At 38.7% G+C, this 25,502-nt stretch overlaps 1 protein-coding gene across 11 annotated transcripts in view; it reads right to left on the reverse strand.

Annotated features, from left to right (window-relative positions):
* The window catches only part of FGF14 (fibroblast growth factor 14), a 631,433-nt gene that overhangs the window by 2,837 nt on the left and 603,094 nt on the right, over positions 1-25,502 (reverse strand). For 8 of the 11 annotated variants that reach the window (XR_006200047.1, XM_042930040.1, XM_042930037.1 and 5 more), the window contains 2 exons: positions 4,372-4,570; positions 1,153-1,275 (listed from right to left, as the gene is read on the reverse strand). Coding sequence is in view for 10 of the 11 variants with exons in the window: in XM_042930040.1 (XP_042785974.1) it covers positions 1,153-1,275; positions 4,372-4,570 (322 nt within the window). In the remaining variant the exon portion in view is untranslated. Of the gene's footprint in view, positions 1-813; positions 1,276-4,371; positions 4,571-25,502 lie in introns of those variants that run through there. The other 3 variants (XM_042930035.1, XM_042930032.1, XM_042930033.1) reach the window with 1 other exon arrangement.

Below are 25,502 nucleotides of genomic sequence, written 5' to 3' on the forward strand. Positions count from 1 at the left end.
AAAGAACACAACAGCCGCCTTGCCCATGCTCTGCTGAGTATGAGTGGAACGCAGCCAAAACTGGGGATGGCATTCAGTTCGGTTCATTAAAAACAGGTAGGATTATATCTGAAATGGATTTAGGTAGCGCAATTCTTGTAGGTTGTAATTATTGAATTTTCTTTTTTTTCTTTTTTTTTTCCCAAATAATGAGGATTAGTAGATGAAAAAATGAACCTTAATCAGGCCTACAAGGCCTACAGAGTTCTTTGGACCCACTTTCTCAAAAACCAGTGGGTCTTGCTCGCTGGGCAAGGCAAATGTTACCATTAACCAGTAAGCTTGTGATATGTATAAAACACACACACACACAAAGGAACTATAGGGGGGTGTCAAACACATATCTTTAGAGAGCTTCCCCTGGACTGTGTTTGACCCATTTCTCACCCCGGCCACGCCGACCAGAGGAGCACAGTATCTGCTACTGGACAGAGCATATATGTGTGTTTAATTGAGAGTGGGAGCCGGAGACAACACTCTTAATCTTTATAGATGCAATTTGTACTAATAGGTTGAGAAGGCTTCCTGATTCCCTGATCGCTCTCCGAACTAAGCCAACTGCAACATTTAAGATTTAGAGGAATACAATCCCCGCAAAAGGTCACGGACAGTGGAGCGGGCAGCCCTGTAAAAACGGGGGGAAGAGAAATCCATAATAGCACAGGTTTACAGCGTCTAACTAGAAATTACTCAATAGTATTTGTGTGCTACAAAATTGAACTTAAACACATGGATTTCGCTGAAACAGGACTCAAAAAGGATTATGGGTAGCTGTCAGCAGGCAAGGTATCGAGTGTACTTGTGAAGTATGTCATTCACATGAAGTGTCACAGTCACAGAAAAGATATTAAAAAGGCATTCCATATCTGGTAGGGCATTCCATGGTCTGAGTTGAGCTGGTTGTCCAGGTGTCTTCTTGTTCTGGGGGTGCAACAGGTTGAAGATTTATCCACTTGCAATCAAGAAGTTCGAGACAGCAAAGAGCAAGCATTGGCTTACTTCCGGCCGCTCCTCAGCCGCGGGAGCAGGAATGTCTGGCAAGGATAAATCACTCAACTGTGCTCAGGACGAGTAAGTCACAACACCTGTGAGGATCTGGCTATGTTGTCTTACTTTTGTTGACTGGTTTGCCTCCATTCATTATTGCCGACGCACTTGTGCTTTTACTTGGCGTCACCCCGGCCTTCGGGACCGTTTCTCCCACGTCGTGCAAAGATGGTTCTCGGTACATGGCAACTGGGGATGGGCGGCGGGGCGTGAAGAAGGGAGGAAAGGAGACATTAGGGCGGTTAGGCTCAAGAGTGGCCAGGCCTGACACACCGGAAGTAATGCAACCCCTCGTAGAGGGGACGGAAGACAGTACTTCCTCCACATTCTCCAGCTTGTGTAACTAATATGTGCACTTGAGTGAGTGTGGGTTTTTGTCTAGGAGAGAGAGTTTAAATAGGAGCAGTGGCCTCTTTGTGGGGCTCAGATATAAAGTACACACACACACACACACACACACCAATGGCAAGCACTTAGATAACATATCTGCATATCTCCTTTAGGGGGGGCACAAACCTGGTTCTCTTTGTCCAGTCAGGAAGACTCACACTTCCCTTCCACTGCACCCTGTTGTCAACACTGAAACCCCTCACTCCCATTCGTCTTTTCGAGTCCTGGTATTTACCCTCTAGATCATCACGTTATTTTCCACTCAAGTGGTTCAAAAGCAACATAATCACACTCGCGTCAACTTCAAAAGCTATCCAAAGCAATAATAACTCACTTTCCTTACGCCAGGGACTGTGGGAGATCATTCTTTAGATTTCCTCTCCCACCATCATGGAAAGAGACCCTTAAAAATCTGAAGGCATGTGTGGGGCATTTTGTATTTTTATGTCTCATTCTGATATGTTATTAAAAACCTAATAATTGATGTCATATAAGGCAGAAGCACAGAATGGCAAGAGTGCATGTGGGAAGGATGCCCGAGTAAGTCCTGAGCAATTGCTTGAATAGTGTCCAGTGGCTCAGTTAATCACAGCAGTTCATGTGGGTTTTTGGAAAATAGTTCTAGGGAATCCTGCAGAAGGACATTTCAGGGGGACTGATGCTTGGGGGAAATTAGCTGAGTTAAAATCATCTGCTATCAGAAATACTCAGGAATTAGAGCTGTCTAACCTGCTTTTTAGGCTTTGGAAAGGGTCTGATATTTTATGAAGAGACTCTATGTTTGGTCAGGATGGACCACCATATGCGTTCTCCATGCTCAAGGTGGTACAACCTCTTTTGCATCAATGCAGCATGTGGATTTTCAGCAGCACACACATTTGAAAGTGCATGTGTACACCAGACCTGCCTGAAATGACTTGGCAAGGTAGTAAAAGGGATTAATCCATATCCTTGAAGCACTGTCCGATTTCTCCTCTCTCACTACTAATTCAATTAGGAGACAATAGCGGCAAAGCATTAACCTTGATTGTCTATGTGGTGAAGTTGTGTAAGAGATAGGAATGCCCCAGAGCATCGATAATTAATCAAGTACCTAATTTGCCATAAACATTTCCAATCATATAATTTACATCCTGTAGGGGTTTTGAAATTAATTCTCCTCTATAACTTACACTACGTGATAACCTCTGTCATTATAATTAATACCCCCTTAATTGTTCTTAGAGTACCTCTGTCTGCTAATTATTTGAAAATACTGTTCCTCTTTGCCTGAAAAATACATAAATGCACAACACACACACACGCACACACACACACACACACACTCAACTCTTCAGTGTATGATTCAAATACCAAGTGATATTATTACACCTCATCTCAGTCTCCGATATTTCCTGCTAGATATACAAAAATAGCAGGTCTCCAGATTTTGCTTCAGTTAAGAGACATAAAGTCCCTTTTGATTTTCATTACATTTATGTAGCTAAAAGATAAGATTTTAGAAATTTGGTTAATTCTCATCTGTTCATATTCAACACGAAAGTTAATATAAAGAGACAAAGCGAGATGGCAAATAAACCAAGATTTTTCTAGAACTGCTACGGACTTAGTTTTTTAATTTTTCACTTGCATTTGAATATTGGTGAGTCTGATGGTCTCAAAATTCATCAACAAACATAAGGCCAAATCATAGAGGTGTTACTCTGGAAGAATAGCCAAACTCTCTCATTTCTTATTTCTACTCTAATTGCCTTATGATCTATCATATAATGAGAATAATTCACTCCTATTTCAGATTCTGGCATAATTCTTCCTTTCCTAGATGGGCCATGGTGGCTAACCAGTTAGGTTTCAATGGCTTGTTCTGTAGGCAAATTGAGTTAAGGGGACAGTAAGCCATTACTGATGAAATCATACAGATGGTATTAACCAGTAAGAGTGGTTTTCCAAACTTAGGCGAACTGAAAGCTGAATTATGCATTCACAGATAATTAATAATTAACCTTTAATATTCCAAATTATCTCATTCCTATATAAGGAATATGGATTATAAAAAACCAGTGTACATTTTCTCTTGATGGCTAAACCTTTCTTCTGGGAACAAAAAAACAAAAGGAAAATCAAACTAAGTTAGATGAAAGTGTTTATTTAGTTACTGTAGATCTGCTTTTTTGTCAAAGGTAAGCAAAAGTATTTGAATAGACAACGCTTTTGAAATGCCTCCATGTCAATTTTTTTTTGTAGTTCTCAAAAATTATGTAGATAAGGTAAATGGAACTTTTGGCAGAATCCTTAATGAGAAAGGCGCAGATGCTTCTGATTAATTATCAACACTTTGTGGTCTGCTCTCTGTGAATCTGATCAAAGTAAATGCCAAGGCTTCATTGTTTTCAAGTGAATATATAAGAAGGTGGTACCAAAGTTTACTAAACAATTTCATAGTTGGAAGGGAGATCTGTGATATCAACACTCTCTCAAGGCCAAGTGATTAACCCTTCATTTTCTGTAATTACAATAATTCACAAGTATGTGATTACTTTCAGCTAAATACCATCAAAATGGGCAAATACTGGTATTCCATAATTTTCAAAACAATTGTGTATGTATATATGTACGTATATATGCATATATTTTTATAAACCCCATAAATCTTTATATCTATGTTTATGATCTATGTGTATGTGTATATATATACATCATACACGCACATATGTACAGTAAAGTGTACAAACCTTAGATTCATGGCTAAAGTAGATATCTGTGTGATTACCACCCAGATCCAGGTACAGAAAATCTCCACCATTCCATGAAGTTCCTTGCGGCCAATGTAGAGTTAGCAATGGGGAAAATAAATGTGTGGTAAACTGAGAAGGATAATGTACACAGAACACTCACCTTCCAATGGCTTGGGTAGAAAATGAGCTGCTGGTTTGGTTTTCTTTACTCTGTTTCCTTTCATGACTTGCCCTTCCTTATTCAATCCCAAAAACCAGGCTCTACCAGATTCCTGTTGTCTATACAGCATAGATGAGTAGATGACATAATAGTTTTCAAAAACAGATTCTTTAAACTTGCATTCAGGGGTAAACAGTTCCTGTTGAGACAAGAGGAAGAAAAGACAGTTAGAGGAAGGAATGGAAGCCTCCCCAAAATTTCTCTTTATTCCTCCAGAAATTTGTCTGCCGGGGATGAATGAGATGGGCAGAGATGACCAGCCTCACCTCGTATTTGCACACTTTTTAAATATGCAATGAATATTTGCACACTTTTTAAATATGTAATGAATAGAGAAGAATCTGCTACTATTGGAAAGATATACAGAGGCAAGAGTATGGATGTCCTTTTGCGAGAAAATAGGAGACACGCACAAACTCAGAACAGTCTCAGTGAAACAGTATACAATTCAGCCAGAGTACAACCAGAAAAAGCACAATACTCACAATATGCTAAACAAAAATAAGATTTATACTTATGGAATTTGTTCATCTATTTTCACTATTTCCATAGGAATAATTATATGCTCCCCTAGTAGCTGCTAGCCATGCATTAGATCATTGATATGATAGGGTGTTATGTTTTACCTACAAAGAGACAGACCCAAAACTCAAAGGAAAACCATGACAATCAGCTGGCACACAAGCCAGCCACGGGAGTTGAGGATGGGTGTTGTGTCAGCTGCTCATAGAGATGGGAGCTGGAAATAATGACCTAATTCCATGCTTTGGAGACCCACTGGATTTATTATTTTTTAAAAAAAATTTTAAAATGTTTATTTATTTTTGAGAGAAAGAGACAGGGCACGAGTCAGGGAGGGGCAGAGAGAGAGGGAGACACAGAATCCGAAGCAGGCTCCAGGCTCTGAACTGTCAGCACACAGCCCGACGCGGGGCTCAAACTTGTGAACTGTAAGATCACAACCTGAGCCAAAGTCAGACACTCAACCAAATGAGCTGACCAGGCGCTGCACCCCAGCTAGAATTTTTGAAGAGAAACATTAAAAGCTGCCCTGACTGCAATCCACCTGGCTTTTCTGGAAAGGGTAAAGTGAATTAAGTGCCCTGAGTCTCACTGCCATGATCTCCACCAATGACCAGCCCAAAGCTCCCTACTATATGATTACCATTAATGACATAAATATTCATAGATGACTTTTACACACTTCTTTTTTTTTAAATTTTTTAAAAAAGTTTATTTTTGAGAGAGAGAGAGAGAGAGAGAGAGAGAGTGTGTGTGAGCTGAAGAGGGGCAGAGAGAGAGGGAGACACAGAATCCAAAACAGGCTCCAGGCTCTGAGCTGTCAGCACAGAGCCCAACGCAGGGCTTGAACCCAAGGACTCTGAGATCATGACCTGAGCCGAAGTCGGATGTTTAACCAACTGAGCCACCCAGGGGCCCCATATGCACTTCTAAACTTTAATCAAGAAAGGCATTTCTGACAGACTTCTATTAAAAGTAATTTAAAACTTCAAGCTTCCTAGTTATACACACAGAAATGACTTAACTAGTCTTTGTGGCTATTTTAAATAGTTCAACACTGTGCTATTCTATATATATATATATATATATATATATATATATATATGAAATATAGATGCAAAATAGAGGTTTCTTGTCATTGACCTTTTAAAAAATATCACTGTACTTGAAAAAATTTTCACCTGAATAGATTTTTATGACTGCAGAAAATAACTTGTTTCTTTTTTTATACATTGTTTTCTTTATGCATTCTGAAAAACATGTCCTTTAGGGACCAAAAATTAAACCTGTAAGAGTTAAAGTTATGCCAGCTATAATAAGGAATGTGACATTACTGCCTGTGGAAAGGTTCTTTCAATATTTCCCATGAGAGTGTGAATTATCAAATGGTGTCCCTTGCAGGATACAATTAATTCAGAGTGCCCCATAACTTTAATTCACTGAAAGCTAATAGTTTTCCAAGGGGAACAGGTTTTGTTAATGGCAGACGTTTTTCATGACAAAGATAACAGATCCAAAAGGTGATTCATTTGATGAGATGAAAGTAGCCAAAAGGTGGGCTTAGCCCCTCCCAAAGGAATTTCAGTAGGTCTTCATTTCTTCTATATGATGCCAGCTCAGGTTTGAATGAGATCCCACCCAAATAAATATTCTGGCCTTCTACAATATCTTATTTTTCCAAATATCCTCCCATTAGTTCTCTTGCTAATAAATGACAGTCTCTGAGTTAATCAGGCCATGCTGTAGAGGGAGGACTGACTAAAGGATGCATGCTCACACATTTGTGGTGGGGAAAAATAAAGTGGAATGCTGTAAATCTGGCTTGCCCTCAAAAGACTAATGAATACAACATACTATTTGCATGTGCACCTTCTATGACAAACAAATTAGACTCTGTGTGTCGCTGGCCTTTTATTGAGACAGGCCAAGGCATCCGGTTTTACCTGTTAAAACCTGTCTCAAAACCAGCTGGGAGGGGGGTGGAGAAGAGCTGACCCGGGAGGCCACTCCGGGGTCACAGGAACTGGCACCTGCCATCTGGGATAGCCAGTCTCTGCCCAGAGCCTGGCTCACCTTACTGATAGGATTACTGACTGGCCTTTCCCTAGAGACACCAGGGCCTCCAGTGTTGGAAAAGTAGTTACACAGAGTAGTCAATCCCTATCCCCATCTGATCCCCACTGCTCAGAGGACATTACCAATAGCAAATTAGGAACGTGTCACATGGTCTCTACCCTAAATTATATATGAAAGAGAATGAAGATCCTAGATGTGGAAGAAATCATTTGTTCTTAGAGTATACTTCAGGACCTCGGACACTAGGTCTTTCTCTTTTTTTACTTTAAAAAAATTAATTAATTAATTATTTTTAACATTTATTCATTTTGAGAGAGAGCGAACAAGTGGGGGAGGGCAGAGAGAGGGAGACAGAAGATCCAAATCAGGCTCTGCTCTGTAATCACAGAGCCCAGTGTGGGACTTGAACCCAGGAACCGTGAGAGCATAACCTGAGCTGAAATCAAGAGTCGAATGAGCCACCCGGGTGCCTCTGACACTAAGTCTTTTTAGATAAAATGTTTGCCTCTGGCCACTCTGAGGAAGTCATTCCACATCCCCCTTCTGTGAGGTGGGCCAGTGACTTCACAGATATGTGGATAGGAAGGTAGATTAGGGAAATGTGAAGGGTTTTGGACACTTTGATAATTACTTAGATTCCTTATGAGCAAGAGGTAGATATGCAGACAGCCCTTCCTGAATAAGCAAGGGAATAATGATTTAGTCTGGTATTTTGCAGACACATATCTGTTGTCAGTGTGGAGGATGGTTCTGAGACATTAGTAACACTTATACTCTGATGTGTTGAAGCCCAGTCTCTTGCAAAATGGACTTGAAGATTGTACATGCATATATGTGCGTTCACCTTAATAATCAGTGTTGATATCATTATCAGAGACACACAAAGTAAGAAGAGAAATAGCACCGGAATTGTGACACATTGCTAAATTGAGTTATGAACTTCCTTGCAGCCCAGACAAACAGAGAAAGGCTCTATGTTCTAAAAATTATTGAAGACAGAAACCCTTTTCTTTTTCTTGGTCCTACCTTCTAAAAGGTATTTCCTTGCAAGGGAAAACTGGCATTGACCAAATGAATAAAACATAACCCATAAACATACCTGCTCTTGATAACGACTATGCAATTAACATGGCCACAGTGTTGTGTCTGAGTCCCACAACATGCTTTAGGAGGACAGATGGAGTGAATAGTCCCACAGGTGGACATTGTTGCTGATGAGATCCCTAGGGGACATGTAGACAGCAGGGGTCACAAACTCGGTACCTCTACTGACCAGGTAGACACAAGAGTGAAGCTGGCTGTTGGAACCCTGGCACCATTATGAGGCTAAATGCTCCCCAACTCAGGCTCAGTGTTGAAGAGACAGAGTGGTGGAAAGAATGATAAAAAAGAACAGCTGTTCCTCACACGGTTCTCATGTGAAAATAGAAACCTTAGAGCTTTAGTAAGCCCGGTTTTCCAAAGGAAATAAGACATCAGGTTTCTAGATACAATTTCCTTTTAATAGTAGCAACTATTTCTTAATTCTTGTTTTTGTTTTTCAGTATCAGATAGACCCAGGGTCAGAGATGGGCCCATGAGCCTGTAGTTTGAGACCTCCAATGTAGAGGAGCAGAAACACTAAATGAAGAAGGGAGCCCAGGTGGCTTAGCAGCACAGCCCTAACCTATCGTATGGTTTTTATACGTTTGAGTAATACGATGATTGTGCCAGTGAACTGCTCTAAAACCGGCAGTGATAAAATGAGAATGCTTATTTAGATGTAAGCTTAAATAGAAACTCTCCGAAACTGCCAAAATGAAACAGATAAGGAGTTTGATGTGTCTTTTTCTTATCTTGCCTGCCTATATTTAGAACCATCGATACCATAACAACATCAACAATGGTTGAGTTCCAGCAGAGGCTTAAATATTAATTTGTATCATTGCCAAACTAAATCGTCAACTCATAGAATAGAAAAACAGAACAATTAGACAAAAACTTCCTATCTCCTTTTATGCTGTGGTTGTTCTGAATTGAAAGCACCATCTGTGGTGCACTTATTATCTTAACAGTAGGGGCAGAATCCCTCTTCTCAGGGAAATGCCTTTGTTTAGGAAAATACCCCGATAAGCCATTTGCATATACTAAGGCAGGCTTCTGGGTTCTGGATGAAAGAAGAGGGTGGAGGGAAGGGAAGGCCTATGTTCTGTATTTCATAACTAATGAAGAGCTACGAACCCAGATAATTAAGGAAAACCATAACCAAAGTGCTGAAAGTGACCGTGAGGCTGTAAGTCAGTGGTCCAGCAAGCTGTAGCCCAAGGGACAAATGCAGCTACCATCTCCTCTTGTAGCCCACATTCCGAAGTTCAGGAGTGAATTGTTGAGACAGATTGTATGGACCGCGAAGCCTACAACGTTTACTGTATGGTGATTTGCCAAAAAGTTTTACCAACTCTGATCTAAGGACTTCCCAACCTAGATAAATGTGGAGGGGTTGTTCATTAAAATTCAAATTACTAAGGAGCTAAGTGTTGCCAAATTGAACTTGGATTCTACCTATTTTCACATATACAAGCATAAACAATTTCAATCAGTTTCATGAGTTTGTCCCTGGAAAAGCCCATACGGTGTGTTGTGAGCTTGGGTTTCTGGTTAGGAGACGCAAGTAGTTAGCTCACAAATTCCTTCAGTCACTGCATCAACTAGGAGAAACGCAAATTTGCATTTGGTTAATATCTAAGTGTTTGCCTACCACCAGCATCACCACCACCTCCGCTGTTTCAAAGGAAAATATATAAACAGGCATTCCAGATAAATGTACAGCATCTATTACAAGGTAAGGCAAATCTAAAATAGATTAAAAAGAGAGGGTAGAGAAATGATATTAGATAGACACTAGCAAATAGCACATGATCAATGCACAATAAATAATACCTGTTAATATTATGTTAACTTCTATATTTTCAGAGTCATCAAAAAGCCCAGTCTTCTCTCATCAATATCTCAGTAATGACCCTGACCCTGAACTTTGGAGTGTTTCTCCCCAGACTTAAACAGAGAAGGAGGGAGCCAGACTCCAAGTTCTTCCTCGGAGAACAGTAACAAATCATAAAGGTTTCTTGCAAACCTCAAATAAGATAATAGAAGTGCAAAATAATTGGTAAAGTGTACATTGAGCTGTAAACTATAGGCATATTTATATTTATATGGGTAATTATATAATATATAGAACTCCAATGTTCACTGTTACTATGGCCAGGGAAGTAGTGACTTAATTATTCTTCACAGCTTTCAGTACAATAGACATTTCTACATACAGGAATCCCAAAGATCCACGTGACCTGAATTCTCAGGGTTTTTTTTCTTCCTTTTCTACTCCTCAGAGACATCACATACTAGAATTTATCCTGAGATCAGTAGAGACCTACCTGCTCTCCTTCACCTTCTATGGTTTCAAAATCCATGGTTTGCATTAATGATACTGTTCTGATGCTACTCAGCTCTTTAAAAAGAAACTGTGGGTACCCTGAAGACTACATTTAAGGAAAGAATATTCTGACCTTTTAGAAGAGTTTACAGTTGTGAATCTGGGGATAAGACAGAACTTGTAGTTAACTCTCAAAAACAGACAACTGAGGTGACTAATGTAGTTATCTGAAACTCTACATAATCAAATATTCATAATATTAGACAATGACTAATACCCACAGGAAGAAAAAAAAATAGTCAATTGTTTGTGCATGTACTTCAGAATAAAGCATAATTACATTTGTGTTTAGGAGACAGCTTTTATTTGATTGTAAGACCCAGTGGTTTGAAGTATATTGTTACCAATAAAGCAGGCTCTCCAGTGCTTATATTTATACATCCAAAAGCTCTTCCTGAAGTAGTTTCTAGAGAAAAAAATTGCAAATGAAGACCCTTTCTTTCTTTCTTTCTTTCTTTCTGTCTTTTTTCTTTCTTTTGCCAGGAAAGACACTATTTGACATTTAGAGATGTTATTATATAAACACAGATTTATCTTTAGACATATTTATTTATTTATTAAATATATTTTTAACTTATTATATTGAATAAATATTTTCTTTTTTATGACTTATTGACATATTTGTTTAGAACTGTGGCAAGAATGTAATTTGTTTATTATACTAAATAATTGACTTAGTTAATCTATTGATTTATACAACTATGTACTTTTATGTATGTTCACGCATGTTATATATACACATATATAAAATCTTTAACTATCCATAGGAGAATATATATATCTGCTTGCTATTCAGGGACCAAATAGCAACTTCTTCACCTGGGAACTTGTCAGAGATGCCAAATCCTGGGCTCCACTGCAGATCTACCAAGTCAGAATTTGCATTTTAACAAGACTCCAGATGATCTGTATGACTATTAGAGCTTGGTAAATATTGGAATATGTTCCTATTCCCATTAGTAAATTAATAAATCATCAGAAAATTTTAGGAAATATCAATTAAACTGGTATTATTCATAAGCTTACTACTATTTCTTAACATTAGTATAACATTTATTAAAGCAAGAAAATGGAAACAAATAAGAAAGTAAGAAAGTTTAAGATTAAATAAAAATATATGCCAACTGGTTCTAGAATGTTAAATCTGTTTTCTCTAGAATATAGACATGGATAAATCCCTAAAATAATAATGCTTGTAACATGGACAGATGGTATCAGTGCTATAAATATTAGCAAAAAAATTACAAAATAAATATGCTTAAGAAACTGCGGATCCAACTGTACACCATCCTCACACATTTTTCAGTGCTCAACAGTGAAATCTTTACCACAATAATGATGATAATAATACTAATGTTAACAACTTTTACTCTTACTTAAATTATGTATACTCTGCATCAGGCACTGTGCTAAGCACTTTACATAATCAATGATTTTAATCTTCACTATCATTCTACAGGATTGGTGCCATTATTATCTCCATTTTAGAATGGAAGATATTGATCATGGAGAGTTTCGTAACGTGCCCAAATACATTTATTTTCATCAAGATAAATACATCTAACTATTCCTACTCATTTATCATAGAATTTAGCTGAAAGTATTTCTTCTTTTAGGTATGCAATCAATTGCCAAAATGGCCCAAATGCTTCACCCTCCCCTGAACAATGCTCTTTAGCATGTAATTTGACATGTCCTCCCACCGTGAGTCAAGGTGAAGAAAGTAGAGGTCTGATGACCTCCTGCACAGTCTCTCCTCCTCCTGCACAGTCATGACAGCATGCCTGGCTAGCCTGCTTGAGGAGAGACATCGGTGGAGTAGAGCCAGCTGTTCCAACCTAGGCTGGCCCATTCCCAGACACACAGTCAAGTCCTGCCCGAGATCTACAGAGTTGCTTAGCCAAGCTCCACCTGACCCCCACGTGTACAAGCTGTATGCACTTAACAGTTACGTGCCACATCAGCTCTTGTGGTTGTACATGGTGTCATAAAGGCGATTGATAACTGATACAGATAATTACTTTATCCTTCAGCTAAAACACAGAAAATATGTATCTTATCTGCTGATCTTTATATCTATGCCTGCATGCAAAAGAAAATATAGATGGAAAACAGTAATGAGTGATACATGCTATTATATTGACAGAGGTGACTCATCTCTCTATATTATTGTACAGAGGGAAAGAAAGCAAATTCTTAAGAGAGTGTAAAAAAAAAAGAAACAAGAAAACATACGGGTACTCAAAATGAATCCCTTCTCCCCTTCGCCCAACCTGTATACAACATTTCTCCCCATTGATCAGTTAAAGAAACACTGAACAAAACAGAAATTGGGTTGGCTGCCATCTGTTGCCAACCATCCCCCCAGAAAAACACAGTCCACGGCTGTCATAAATTCCCGAGGAAAGGGCTGGAATCGGATGAGGGTGTCATAGTGGATGATGTTGTGAGTAAAAACTGAGCTCTCAGATCAACTGTGTTCTGGTGTTTTATCACACATCAGCTTCCCAACGGTATACTTCTCCAACATATGCAGGGTCATATGCTAACTGTACTGAACTTTGCTAAAAGAGAAATGTAAAACCGACAGTGCATTATGTGAAGGGAATCACACTGAATATATGTAAGCAAATCCAGAAAAAGTGCTGCTACGAGTTTTAAAATCTTTTCTGGACGATCTAAGTGAATGATGTCAACAGATAACATATGCACACAGTGATATGCAAGCTTCTTGGTCTGACAAATACAGGCTTCATCAAAGCAGAGATTTGTGGCGTCTCAATGTCAGATTATCAGCATTGCCTCATCCTCCATTTTAAGGATTTTACAGATTCAGTTAGTGATTGGTACTTTTGTTACAGCAGAAATATCAAGTGAAGTCGAAGTTGTAGATAAACCAATCATGACAATGTCAGGGAATATTTTAGAACATTTTAGAAATAGGGTCATCTCATTCAAAAGGTAAATGACAGAATATATTACATAGTCTCCATCATAGGACTACTTAAAGTTTGGTTCAGGGACCTGTGCCCGGCTACAAATTATTTATTCCCTGTCTGCAATGAAACAAGTACAGAAATTGAGCAAAAGCATTTTTAAATTTCTGTAGCAATTTAAGAGTATTTGTTGAATGTAAAATTAAAAATGCTGCCCTTTTATTTGTATTTTTAAAAATAATTTTTTAGTAATTTAAAGTTCTTATATTTTATGGAAATACCTCTCTGCAAAAGATTAAAAATTAAAAAGATAAATACTGCTGTCTACCACAGATGTCTAGGGAACACTTCTCTATTATAGACTGGGTTAAATGTGAGTGTAAATCTAATTACAGGAGAACTAAAACGCATCTTAGTAATAATTAACACATTTTCATTTATCAGTGTAAGTTGGTCACAAAGCTAACTGCTTTACATGTATGATCTCATTTTATTCCTTTTAGCAAACTATGGCATTAAAGTTAAGCATCTGGGTAAGAGTTTGTGCAGAGCAGGGTTTGATCCTCATCTGTCTGACTCTATGGCCTGGGCTCTAAATCACTAGTTATATCATTGGTCAACCCAGTGTAGTTCTAAAAGGGAATCTAAGAGAGGAATGTGACTTGATAACAACTAGGGCGACCACAAACCCAAGTTAAGAGAGTTCCAGAACAAATGTTCTCCTTCAGTTGAATGACCCTCAGGAAAGGACTGGAAAAGATTATTAAGTAAATTTGGATAAAGTATTTAAAAATTATCAGCCTTGGGGTACCTGGGTGGCTCAGTCAGTTAAGCATCAGACTCTTGATTTCGGCTCAGGTCATGATCTCATGGTTTGTGGGATTGAGTCCCACTTGGGACTTTGCGCTGAGTGTGAAGCCTGCTTGGGATTCTGTCTCTCTCTCTCTCTCTTTCTCCCTCTGCCCCTCCCAAGATTGTGAACACATGCACTCTCTTTCTCTCTCTCAAAAATACATAAATAAATAAATTTAAAAAAATTATCAGCCTTAGCACTTGTTTTATTCTTAATTTATTACTCGTCCTTAATGTCTCAGGAGTGTTGGGTTTGGAAAGGAACTTGTAACTGCTCTGGTCCTGTCAGGTGTCATATTTACCTGAGAGAGAATAAAGAAATGCAGGGAGTTAGCATTTAAGAAATAAGATGGCACAATTAAGGGCTTCCAAAATAACTGGAGGGGAAAAAAACAACAAAAGCCTGTGTTCCCAGAGTCTGGTGCCTCTGGCCTTGGTGAGGGTGTGGGTTGGGGAGGGGTACAGCAGAGACATTCCTGAATGGGACAAAGGCTGCTGCGGAAGATATTCATCTCTTTTACACCCAACAAGACAAAGGCATTACCACTGACGGTAGCAAACATTTTCAAATCATTGCACTAGAATTTTTGTTAGCCAAAACAAGCAAAATTTGCTTTGCAAAATAATAATAATAATAATAATTAATTTGTAAGTTAACATAGTTAGAATAGAGGTATTCAGTATCTCGTCATGCCCTAGCAAACCCAGTCCAGTTGCTTATTCTTTCTTTATTGTGTTCTTTCAAAAGGTACTTTTGAATGTACTTGCTAGCCCATTCTGTCTTGACTGAGTATAAAATGTCAAATACTTAGCTGTGCCTGTTATTCTGCCGAATTCTATGAGTGAGTATGTCCTTGTTTTCTTCCACTTACCTCCTTGAACTGCATTTTAATACTATTTCTATGACTGTTCATGTTTCTTTCTTTAGGCTAATTTCAACACTCACCTGCAAGCTTCTTCTTTTTCCTTTTTTCTTTTTCTACTTTCCTTTCTTTAAACCCCATTTAAACTTTTTTAATTAATTTTTAAAAATGTTTATTTATTTTTGAGAGAGAGAGACAGAGTGCTAGCAGGGGAGGGTGAGAGAGAGAGAGAGAGAGAGACAGAATCCAAAACAGGCTCCAGGCTCTGAGCTGTCAGCAGAGAGCCCCATGCGGGGCTTGAACTCATGAACCATGAGATCATGACCAGAGCCGAAGTCGGATGCTTAACCCACTAAGCCACCCAGGTGCCCCTAAACTCTAAATTAGACCTTTCCATTAAACTTCTATTTGGTATTAAGTGCATGTGTTGTCGATGTTTCCTAATAAGACATACCTAGTCAGAACCACTTACCTGTATAAATAAAAAGCAAACCAAAGCAAACAATCAAAAGTACCAGTTTATCCAACCTTTAAAATGCAAGCTTCCATAGAAAAATGAATGAACTATAAGCAGGTTCTACAATACTTCTAAAATGCTGTATTTACTGAATAACATTAATTTATATTGAGCCCTAGGACTTTCAAAGATCATTCACACATATTTTGTTTGAACCAAACAAATGGAAAAGATGTTCTTATTTCTATCCATTTGACATTTTACATATATCATACTGCTACTTAGCAAATATTTGTTCGTAATAACAATGTTAAAAGTATGGAGTAATTTGAAGGGGCTTAATTTTTTCCCAGAGTATCCAATAAATCACCTTGCTGGACTAAGAAGTCAGGGTCTGATAAGAATCACCAACAGTGAATGTATGAAATACAGAGGAAGCCCACATCACACTAAGATGAAAACCTGAGGATTATCTTCTCTTGATTTTGCTTTATTAGCTAGTAAGACATTGGGCATGATTTCCCAGATTCTGAAACAACTTGTTTGATGATTCCAAAGGTTAACACACAAGGACAAACAGAGTCCAGATAAGTATGAAAAGATACAATACCTTCCAGGGAAGCAGAACAACCAAGGAGAGAAAAATGTCAACCTATGGCTAACTCTTAACTAGGTGAAGCCAAGGCCACTGAAGCTGGCCTCCTGTGGATTCGATTCTGTCTAAATTTGTACTGAATTATTTTCATATAATATCATGAAATTTTATAGGCATTAATGAGTTGCATTATCTTACTTTCCAGGTTGTTGGTTGAGAATATGACACTACAAAATGGAAAGAATTATATATGGTAAGAAAGAAAGAAAGAAAGAAAGAAAGAAAGAAAGAAAGAAAGAAAGAAGGAAGTCTACCATGACAAATACTAAGTTTCCTGTTTCAGATATGATATAATACATTTGAAAATCTGAGTACTTTGACCATATGGAAACAAATTTGCAAAATTCTATACTTAATGATATGTAAAAGTCGTGCATTCATTGATCCATAAAAAAAAATCAGTAAGTTTCTAGTACCTGCCAATCACCTTTCTAGCTCTTGAGACATTACAATGAGCAAAAACTGATACAGGCTGTCCTCTTTTGGATTATACAGTCTAATGGACAACAGATATTTACACTAATGATTATATCATCATAAAATAAGTTCTTACAAGAAAAGAAATGATTTGTCTGAGAACATACAACAAACAAATCTGATCTAGCCTGGGTTGGTAAGGAAAAACATTAAACTCTGAGCTGAAATCTGAAACATCATCAGGAGTTAACTAGGCTTAGAGCGAGGTGAAGAATATTCCTGGGAAGGGCAATATCATGTGCACAGCCCTGGGGCAGGAGCAGAGACAGATCATTTGAGGGATAAAATCAAAACAGTGAAGGAGGCAGCATGGAAAGTTATGATGTGGAGGCTAGACATGAGCTGAAGCAGGTGGTCATGTTCAAGGTTTTAGTCTTTCCCCCAAACAAGGGGAAGATTTTCCCCCAAACGAGTTTAATGCAAGAGCATGCCGCAGTTGGTTAGGCATTTGAAAAGACCACTCTGGCTGAAGTGTGAAGACTGGGAAAGAAGTGAGTCACTTTGGATACAAGAATGCTGATTTGTCTACTGCAGTGCCAGAACAGACTATTGGCAGTGGCTGGACAGAAAAGGTCAGGCTTGAGAAGTTTTTAGGAGGTCAAATAGCCCGTACTCTGTGATCCTACGTGGTAATGAAGGGTGAGGGAGTGTCAAACACAATGTGCATGCTTCTTGCTTGTGGAAATGGCTGACATTTGGCGTGTGTTCCTTGCTGCTTCCAAAAGGTCAGACATCCCAGTTTTGTATTCTTGAGCAAAATTAAGTTTACGTGTGTAACAGAAGTTTACATAGTACTTTCTGTCCTTTTATAGACTATTAATTCTAATATCTATAGAGTACATTTCCACAATGTTGTGTTTTTTCATTTTTTTCTTCAGTTGTGTGTGTGTGTGTGTGTGTGTGTGTGTGTATGTTTTCAATTCCCAATTACTTGATAAAACTGAATGCATTCCTAAAACAAAGACAAATCGCAGTTGAGGAACTATTAATAGTTGCAGAGCAAATGGAATTGGAAGAGAAAGGACTGGAATTTAGTGGGGGGCGGTTCCTTTAATTTCTTATAGTTGTACTCCTTTTAAAAGAAGTCTCAGTCAACAAGCAAAATGACTCCCAAATCACCACTAAAACATAAAAGCATGACGGCCATTATAGACTTCTGGGTTGAGGGCAGAAACATTTGCGAAAGGTTTGCCTCATAAGTTTACTACGGCAGGAAACTATTCTATTCCCAGTCTGTGAATTAGTTAAATACATAAGAATGACCCCAAAATTGCCAAAGGAAGTTACATTTGTGACTTTTTCAGAATACTACAAAACACAATTATTCTTACTAATGTCAGGGCAAGAGGTTAGCAGTAGGCTCCAAGATACTTGTTTCCTTAATAGTTGTTATTTATCATTACTCATGTACTCACCTAACTCTTTTAAAAATGATTTTCATTTTTATGTGGTAATACAGTAAAACAACAACACAAATTCCATCAGTACATCCCTCTGCCTTCATTAATCTATACACTTGAGCCTACACTTGCCACGTTTATCTTTCCAGATTGAACTGCGTAAGCTTTTAGGTCTCGTTTCATAGATCAGTTCTTCCATTCACTCTTTCAGTCCAATTTGCTGTCACAACTAAAAAGGCTGAGCAAACAGTAGGCCCTCTGAGGAGGCAAATTGAGAATAAATTAACAAGTATCACCACACCTTGTTACAAAGCTCTCATGAGCCTGCCCCTGAGGGACAGTGTGCTCTCAGAGTCACTACACTTTTAAGGACAATATAAACATGCAAAGAAAGACAACTCAATCAGTTGAGAGGTCAAGAAGTGGTTCGAAACAGATCGGTAAATTTGAATGAGACGCATTGAAGTCATCAGGAGAGAAAAGTACAGATGACAGTCCAGTGATCATTGTGTATCTCCCCGTCCCCAAGCACAGTGCAGGGGTTAAGTCTGAATATTTGGAAACTAAATAGATCTTTGTACTTACTCTGGCCTCTTAATTAAGAATGATCTTGGAGAAGTCACTGAACCTGCAAAACAAAATACCTCTCTAGAGGCCAATGTTTCAGTGCAGATGGCTGGAGACACCGAGGCGAACCACATATGTGCGCCTCCCCTGCCTCATGGTAGCCATGTGTCAAAGAAGCTTGGCTTCTTGTTGCCAAGCATTCTAACAGAGTTCTGTCCAGAGGGTATCCTTTCTTGGTGCCCTCTAATTATTAGCGTTTTTAATGCTTTGGAGCCACATAGTTAGACTACACCTTTAATAAAGATTAAAATTAAGTTGCCTTAAAAAAAAATCTGACATTGCCCATGATTTCCACTTTATAAATGGAGAAACTGACAATCCCAAATGCCACTAATAATGATAAAGAGGAAGATGATAGCTCTTGCACCTGGTGAAAAATCAGTAACTAGTTCTCCTCATTGAACTATAAAGTAGACTTAAGATATGCAGTGGGATGCACTTGCCCAGACAAATGGACGTGAAGGTAAAGTATGTAGACAGGAGGATGGATATGCCACATCAGCACTGTTGGAAGAAAACCTGGAAAAATGAATGTCTAAGTATGTACATATAATATAACCTACACAAATACCACAGAAACATCACTACTTACAGAAATCATAAAAATGCCTGGAAGCAGAAGTGTTTGAAATTATTTCTGAGTTTTGTCCATAAGGAATGCAGAGGAGGGGTGCCTGGGTGGCTCAGTCGGTTAAGAGTCCGACTCTTGGTTTCCACTCAGGTCGTGATCTCACGGTGTGTGAGTTTGAGCCCCGCATCGGGCTCTGTGCTGACAGCGCAGAGCCTGCTTGGGATTCTCTCTCCCTCTCTCTCTGCCCCTCCCCCACTCACTCTCTCTGTCTCTCTCTCAAAAATAAATAAATAAAACTTAAAAAAAATTTTAAAAAAAGAATGCAGAGGAGACATTTCAGTAAATATTTGGAAAAGCCGTCATTTCTGGGGCACCTGGGTGGCTCAGTCGGTTGAGCAGCCGACTTCGGCTCAGGTCATGGTCTCGCGGTCCCTGAGCTGGAGCCCCGCGTCGGGCTCTGTGCTGACAGCTCGGAGCCTGGAACCTGCTTCTGTTTCTGTGTCTCCCTCTCTCTCTGCCCCTCCCCCATTCACGCTCTGTCTCTCTCTGCCTTTCAAAAATGAATAAATGTTAAAAAATTAAAAAAAAAAAGAAAAGCTGTCATTTCTACGTTTTCTCACAATGATGAATGAGGCAAAAACTAAACGAGATAATCACCCACACTATCCATCCACCCTGCTTACCCTCACATAGTCTCTTCCAGTAGCTTTCTGTATGCCTACCAGCCCCTTAAACTTCACCTTAAAAAGGAAGAGTCCAAACAGTTGGCTGAAAATAAATAAATGAAGCCCTAAACTTTCAAGGAGTTCAGAAAAAGTTGGGGCAATCTCATCTTCAAGTGGGGAGAGAATTGAAGACCCTCTCTGATTGGTTGCTCTCCGTGTACACAGGAAAGGTCAGATCTTAGCAGGGGACAACAGACAGGGGTGTGTGTTAGTCATACAGTTCAGCCACAGTTCACCATTGGAAGGAATGTTTGAGGCGACCATCATGAAGTGATTCAATGACATGTTCCTTTTCCAATTCTAATTTGCAAAGGAGAGTTTAACTCCCTATCATCCGTAAGCTGGCGCAGTTGCAAGACTGCACACTTATGCATCACCCCACAAAGCTGTCAGGAGTGTTTTCTATTGTTTGAAAATGGAAGCTGTTTAATTAATGGAAAAATACCTGATCTTAGACATAGCAGTAAATGTTCACAGGTTAAAAAATGCATTAACTGGAGAGAATTGTAAAAGTTATTGGAATAGTTCACACCCATTCCGTATGAAAACACACGCAATTGTACATGGATACTATTTTAGTATGAAAGGACAGCAGGCTTATTTTTCTGGAATAAAGGTTTCAATTCAGGCTGTGATCTGTTCCCTGAAGAATATAATAATGATAAAACCACCCATCCTTCAAAGAAAGACTACCGTCTTTCCAAAGGCAATCTTTCCTTGTAACCTTAGATGAAAGTTAAGAATTAATTGAGACTAACTCATGCCACAGAAAAACTTTCTTCGTATTTTAGTAGTTATGCATTTCATATGACAGTGTTTTTCTGGTTTATGGAGGTGGATAAAAATGAAAACCATTTGTATCTAAAAGTCCTGGCTAATTACTGTGGTCTTCTTTTACATGAGGTTAATTGATTTTCTTCTTGGTAAAACAGCTATCCAGTGTTCTAGAAACATTCTTTACAATAATCTGAAAAAAGAGGAAAAGAGTACAACCGACGTGTTTTAATTCAGTTGGCACTATCCCATGCCAAGCTTTTTTTTCCTGTTAAAATTATTAAAAATCAAGGTAGAAAAAAATCACGTTAGTAAATCAAGCATCCAAAATACATAAATATCATTTGAATTCACAGTGTTGAAAGTTTTGAGTTAATTTTACATGCTACAAAGAGATATTTATTAAGATGGTTTTTAAAATCACATTGAACTCTGGTGTCTAATTGAGAGATTTTTTAGCAGAGTTACTAGTATAACATTTGCAAATATATTACTTCCTAAATCTAAACTGTGGAAGGGAACCTAAATCTGGTGTTCAATATTAACCTCTTAGGGTTGGATCTGAACTGCACTCCTTGATCATGGCCTGAACATTCTGATTGTGCCTTTCCTTGTTCTTTGGTATCTAGAGAAAATACTGGTCTCATGTTTAAATTGCTACATGGAACTTAACAAAATCCTCCGGCCTCTTTTGTTCTATTTTGTTTCTAAAAAACAAAGACATGGTTGTCTTTTCTCATATGTTCATTTATGTTTTGTTTTTGTTTTTTTCTGAGGGTGGGGAAGAGAGGGTATTTGAGAAGCAGAATTAAAACAGATAAGAATTTTAAAATTGAGGCATGCATTTATGAGTAAAGAATTTGCCCTGCGATCCAAACCGAATGTAAGCAATGGCTCAGTTCTAAATGTTCCCAGCAAACTACTGGGTTGTTTAGAAATGGGCAGCTATTCAGGTCTGAGTCAGCCTGAAGTGGTGCCTTGGGCCTCTCTCTCACTTTGAATAAACAGCAGCACAAATCTAATGCTGAAGAAGCTGCTGAGGACACCCTGCGTTTATCTGCGCCCTGCCTTAGATAAAGGTCACCCTCTAGTGGGGTTGACACGTATTTCAATCTCAATCCTCAGTCTTGGAAATGTCACTTGCCATGAATTTGAGTCACAAAATGAGGCATTTTGAAAATCGAATGCAAGTTCAGAATCAGGGATTTTTATCTGGGTGAAATAGATAAAGAGGTAGAGATTATGGTATTTAGCCCTAAGAAACCCTGGGATTAAGAAATTGAAAGACCCACTAAGCCTTGTCAATGCCATGTTGAAGTCATCTGTGAAGAAGTCTTGAAATGGCTTTAAATGACAGTAGAAAAATGGACAGGCTGGTCCTCATTTTAAAAATGGGAAATAAAAAAACCTCATTTTTCTTGTCAAGTGCTACAGCTTTACAACATCCGGATCCCTTCATAACCTTTACATGTGACTTCTAACGTGACTGCTTATATAGGCCACCTATGGATTCACTGGAAATCAAGCGATTAGAACCTTGGAGCAACATCAAAAAATTAAATATAGACTCTTGGATACTTTTCCTGTGTATCAAATCCTTTCTTTAGGCAAAGTGATTTTTTGCACATTAGCTTAGTTTTACAACAATAGAAAATAATGTAGGATATTATTATTAAAGGATAACAATGACATATAAATTATTATTTTTATAGCATGGATAAGGAAGCTTAGAGGAGCCACTCTCAAACTTTGGTGTGCGTCAGAATCACTTAGAAAGCTAGCCGAAACAGAAGTCTGGGGAGAATTTACATCACATCAGGGGATGCTGCTGATGCTTGCCTGGGGACCATACTTTGCAAATCTAAAGTCGTGACAGCTAAATAACATAATAAACTCTTAAGAGCCAAGTTGGCATGCACGTGTGACTTTTGGCATAGAAATTTCTTCTGCACAGATGTATGATGAGTGCATAGTGAGAACTTAATATACTTTATATTTTAAGTTTTTCTGCCCTTGCAAAGCAGAAAGACATAGTTGCTATAAGGAGATAGTAATTACAAAGACAGTAACTAATCACAGGGACTTGGTACCCAGGAATCCAAAGCTAAAACTTTCCCCCATTTCTGGAACTAGTTACAGAACTTTCTAGTTCTCTATGTGATTGACAACAAGTCAGAGGAGTTAGTGAAAGGATGTAACACCTTACCAACACATAGATATTGGGCCCTGAGTAAATCAATGGTTCTCAAAATTCAGTATTTAGACCCCACAGATTTTTATTCTACAGTTCTAAGTTGGGATAAGGTATTTGCTTTAATAAGTATGCAGATGATTCTTATGCAGGCAGTATCTTCTAACACGCTTTGAGAAACTCTAGCTTATAGGCTTAACAGGTGTCTGGTTGCTTCTGAATGAGAAAAACAATAACAGTGACAATAGTCACGAAAGCACTGTTCCTGTTAGGGCTGCACTTCTGAGCCAGTCTTGGTTCAGGCTGCCCGGGCATGCCCTTCCCACGCCCCGTGACTACTTTCCATGTCTAGTGCAAAACAGAGGTACTTGCAGAAGTCTACAGAGCTTCACTGTGTCCTTGTTGTTGTAACTACTCCAAATTTGGAGAGAATCTCAAGATAGACAAGGGGAAGGGACTCACCTTCTCACCACTCCACCCACCTCCCTGTCCCCTTCTCCCTGCCCTCGCCACTAAGTCATCACATATGAGCTATGGTAGCCAGTTGGATACTCTCACATAGAAGTCTGAATACAGAGGGAATGAAGCACAGGCCCAGTGTACTGGGAGGCAGGGTGGAGTAGAGACCGAGGTGGTGAGTCAGAGAGTGATCGAGGTGGCTAAGGACCATCATAGCATCAGTGCACAGTCAATGGTCAGTGAAAATGGCATCAATGGCACATTCTCATATGCAGACTGCTCCTGGTTGGACTCAGGGCTTGGTTATCTCAAGGTGTTCGACACCCTGCCAAACCTCTGATCCCTAGGCTGTGAGGCAGGTGTTCTTCATTTAGTGAACAATTTGTCTGACTTATTTTAATTTTACAAGAGACCTTTCTACGTGCGTTACTTTCAGGGAAATAATTTAATCTTTTACTCGGCTGTAAACTTGAGAGGAAGGACTCGATGATGTCTAAGACACTTCCCAATCCTCAAGATCCCATCCTATTTGGTCTTAGAATAAATTCCCTTGGGTGGGAGCTATCACCGTGGAGGAGAGAGGATCAGATTTATTATCTGGCTCTTTTCTGTAGAAGCAGAAATGGAATTTAGATAAGTGGAAGGATCAGCCTAGAACTTTCAGAGGCTGCTTCCACCTCTTCTTTTGGGCTAAACTTAGTGGCTGCTAAATAACCTAATAAAATCCTAATGGGGAAAAGGATTTCCCAACTGCCAGGGAAATCTCATGTCTCTTCATCTAATACCAAAATAGGGGTGATGTGAATGGTTCTTTTTGCACAGACTATGGCACCAGCAGCTCAGGGGAAAATCTACTTCTTTAGTCAAGGTAGGGTGACAAAGTGTCCTTAGATGAAACTATTTTTGACAGAGATAAATCTGAGTGAAATATGAACCAGTACCTAGAATGAAAGGCAAGACTATGCCAATTAAATTCTTTGGAACCATTTCAGTCCCTGGAGTCTGGAAAATAAAATACATCTCTTTGGGGCTTATTCTACGTTCACTGCTCGTCTCTCTTCTACCTTTTCTTAAAAAGGCTTTTGTCTAAGACTTCGGATTGTCTGGTGACTTAATATTCTCTCTATCAACACCTATTGTCAAATGTTGCCTATTTACATGATAATTTTCATAAACAGTATCACAGGAAGATTTAAAGTGCTAAGAAAATCTATGAGAAGTAAGCATAAAGTGTATCTTTAAAATGGCTTTCCAATGCTTTGGGTGCTCAAAGCACTGTTCCTGCTGTTCCCTTGATCAAAAGCCATCAGTGGCTCCCGCACCTTCAAGCACAAACTCTAAATTTCTTTTGACATACGATACACAGAAACTGCCTTAACCAACCATCTCATACATCCGTGTAGTCATTAAAATGCTAACAGGTACTTATGGAGCATCTATTGTATGCTAATTGCCTGCTAAGATTATTTTTCTTTGATTTCTTCTACCTCACCCCTGCCAGGACATGGCACTTTCTCATTACCATGTTTCCTTCCACCAAAAAGTTCTTACCTTCAACAACCACAGTGTTTCAAGCCTCACATCATGCCACCTGCTCCACAAATCCCTCTACAATGTCCCAACTATATTGAAAAATTCTCTGAGTTTTCCTGATAATGGTCTTATAATTGTATTATAATAATAATGGCCATGTTCTGAGTTCTGTCATATTTATTACTACATATGTTTTATCTCTAAATCTGAATTACACACTCTTGATTTACAAAAAGAATATCTAGTACCTGTAAATGGTAGTTTGCAAAATCAATTTCACTGCTGGGTATCTTGAAAAATCATTTTATTGAGGCTAAGGTAGGAATTGCATAAATTGTAGCCCTATAACCAATTTTATAATATTTCTCTATCTTAATTTCCTTGATGAGTACAATAAAGCCTTATCTTCTGATTTTTCATCTTCTATTAAAATGAAGGGATGGAGCCTCTGGGTGACTAAGTCAGTTAAGCATCCAACTCT

The sequence above is a fragment of the Panthera leo genome, chromosome A1 (assembly GCF_018350215.1).
Source record: "Panthera leo isolate Ple1 chromosome A1, P.leo_Ple1_pat1.1, whole genome shotgun sequence".
Taxonomy (NCBI): domain Eukaryota; kingdom Metazoa; phylum Chordata; class Mammalia; order Carnivora; family Felidae; genus Panthera; species Panthera leo.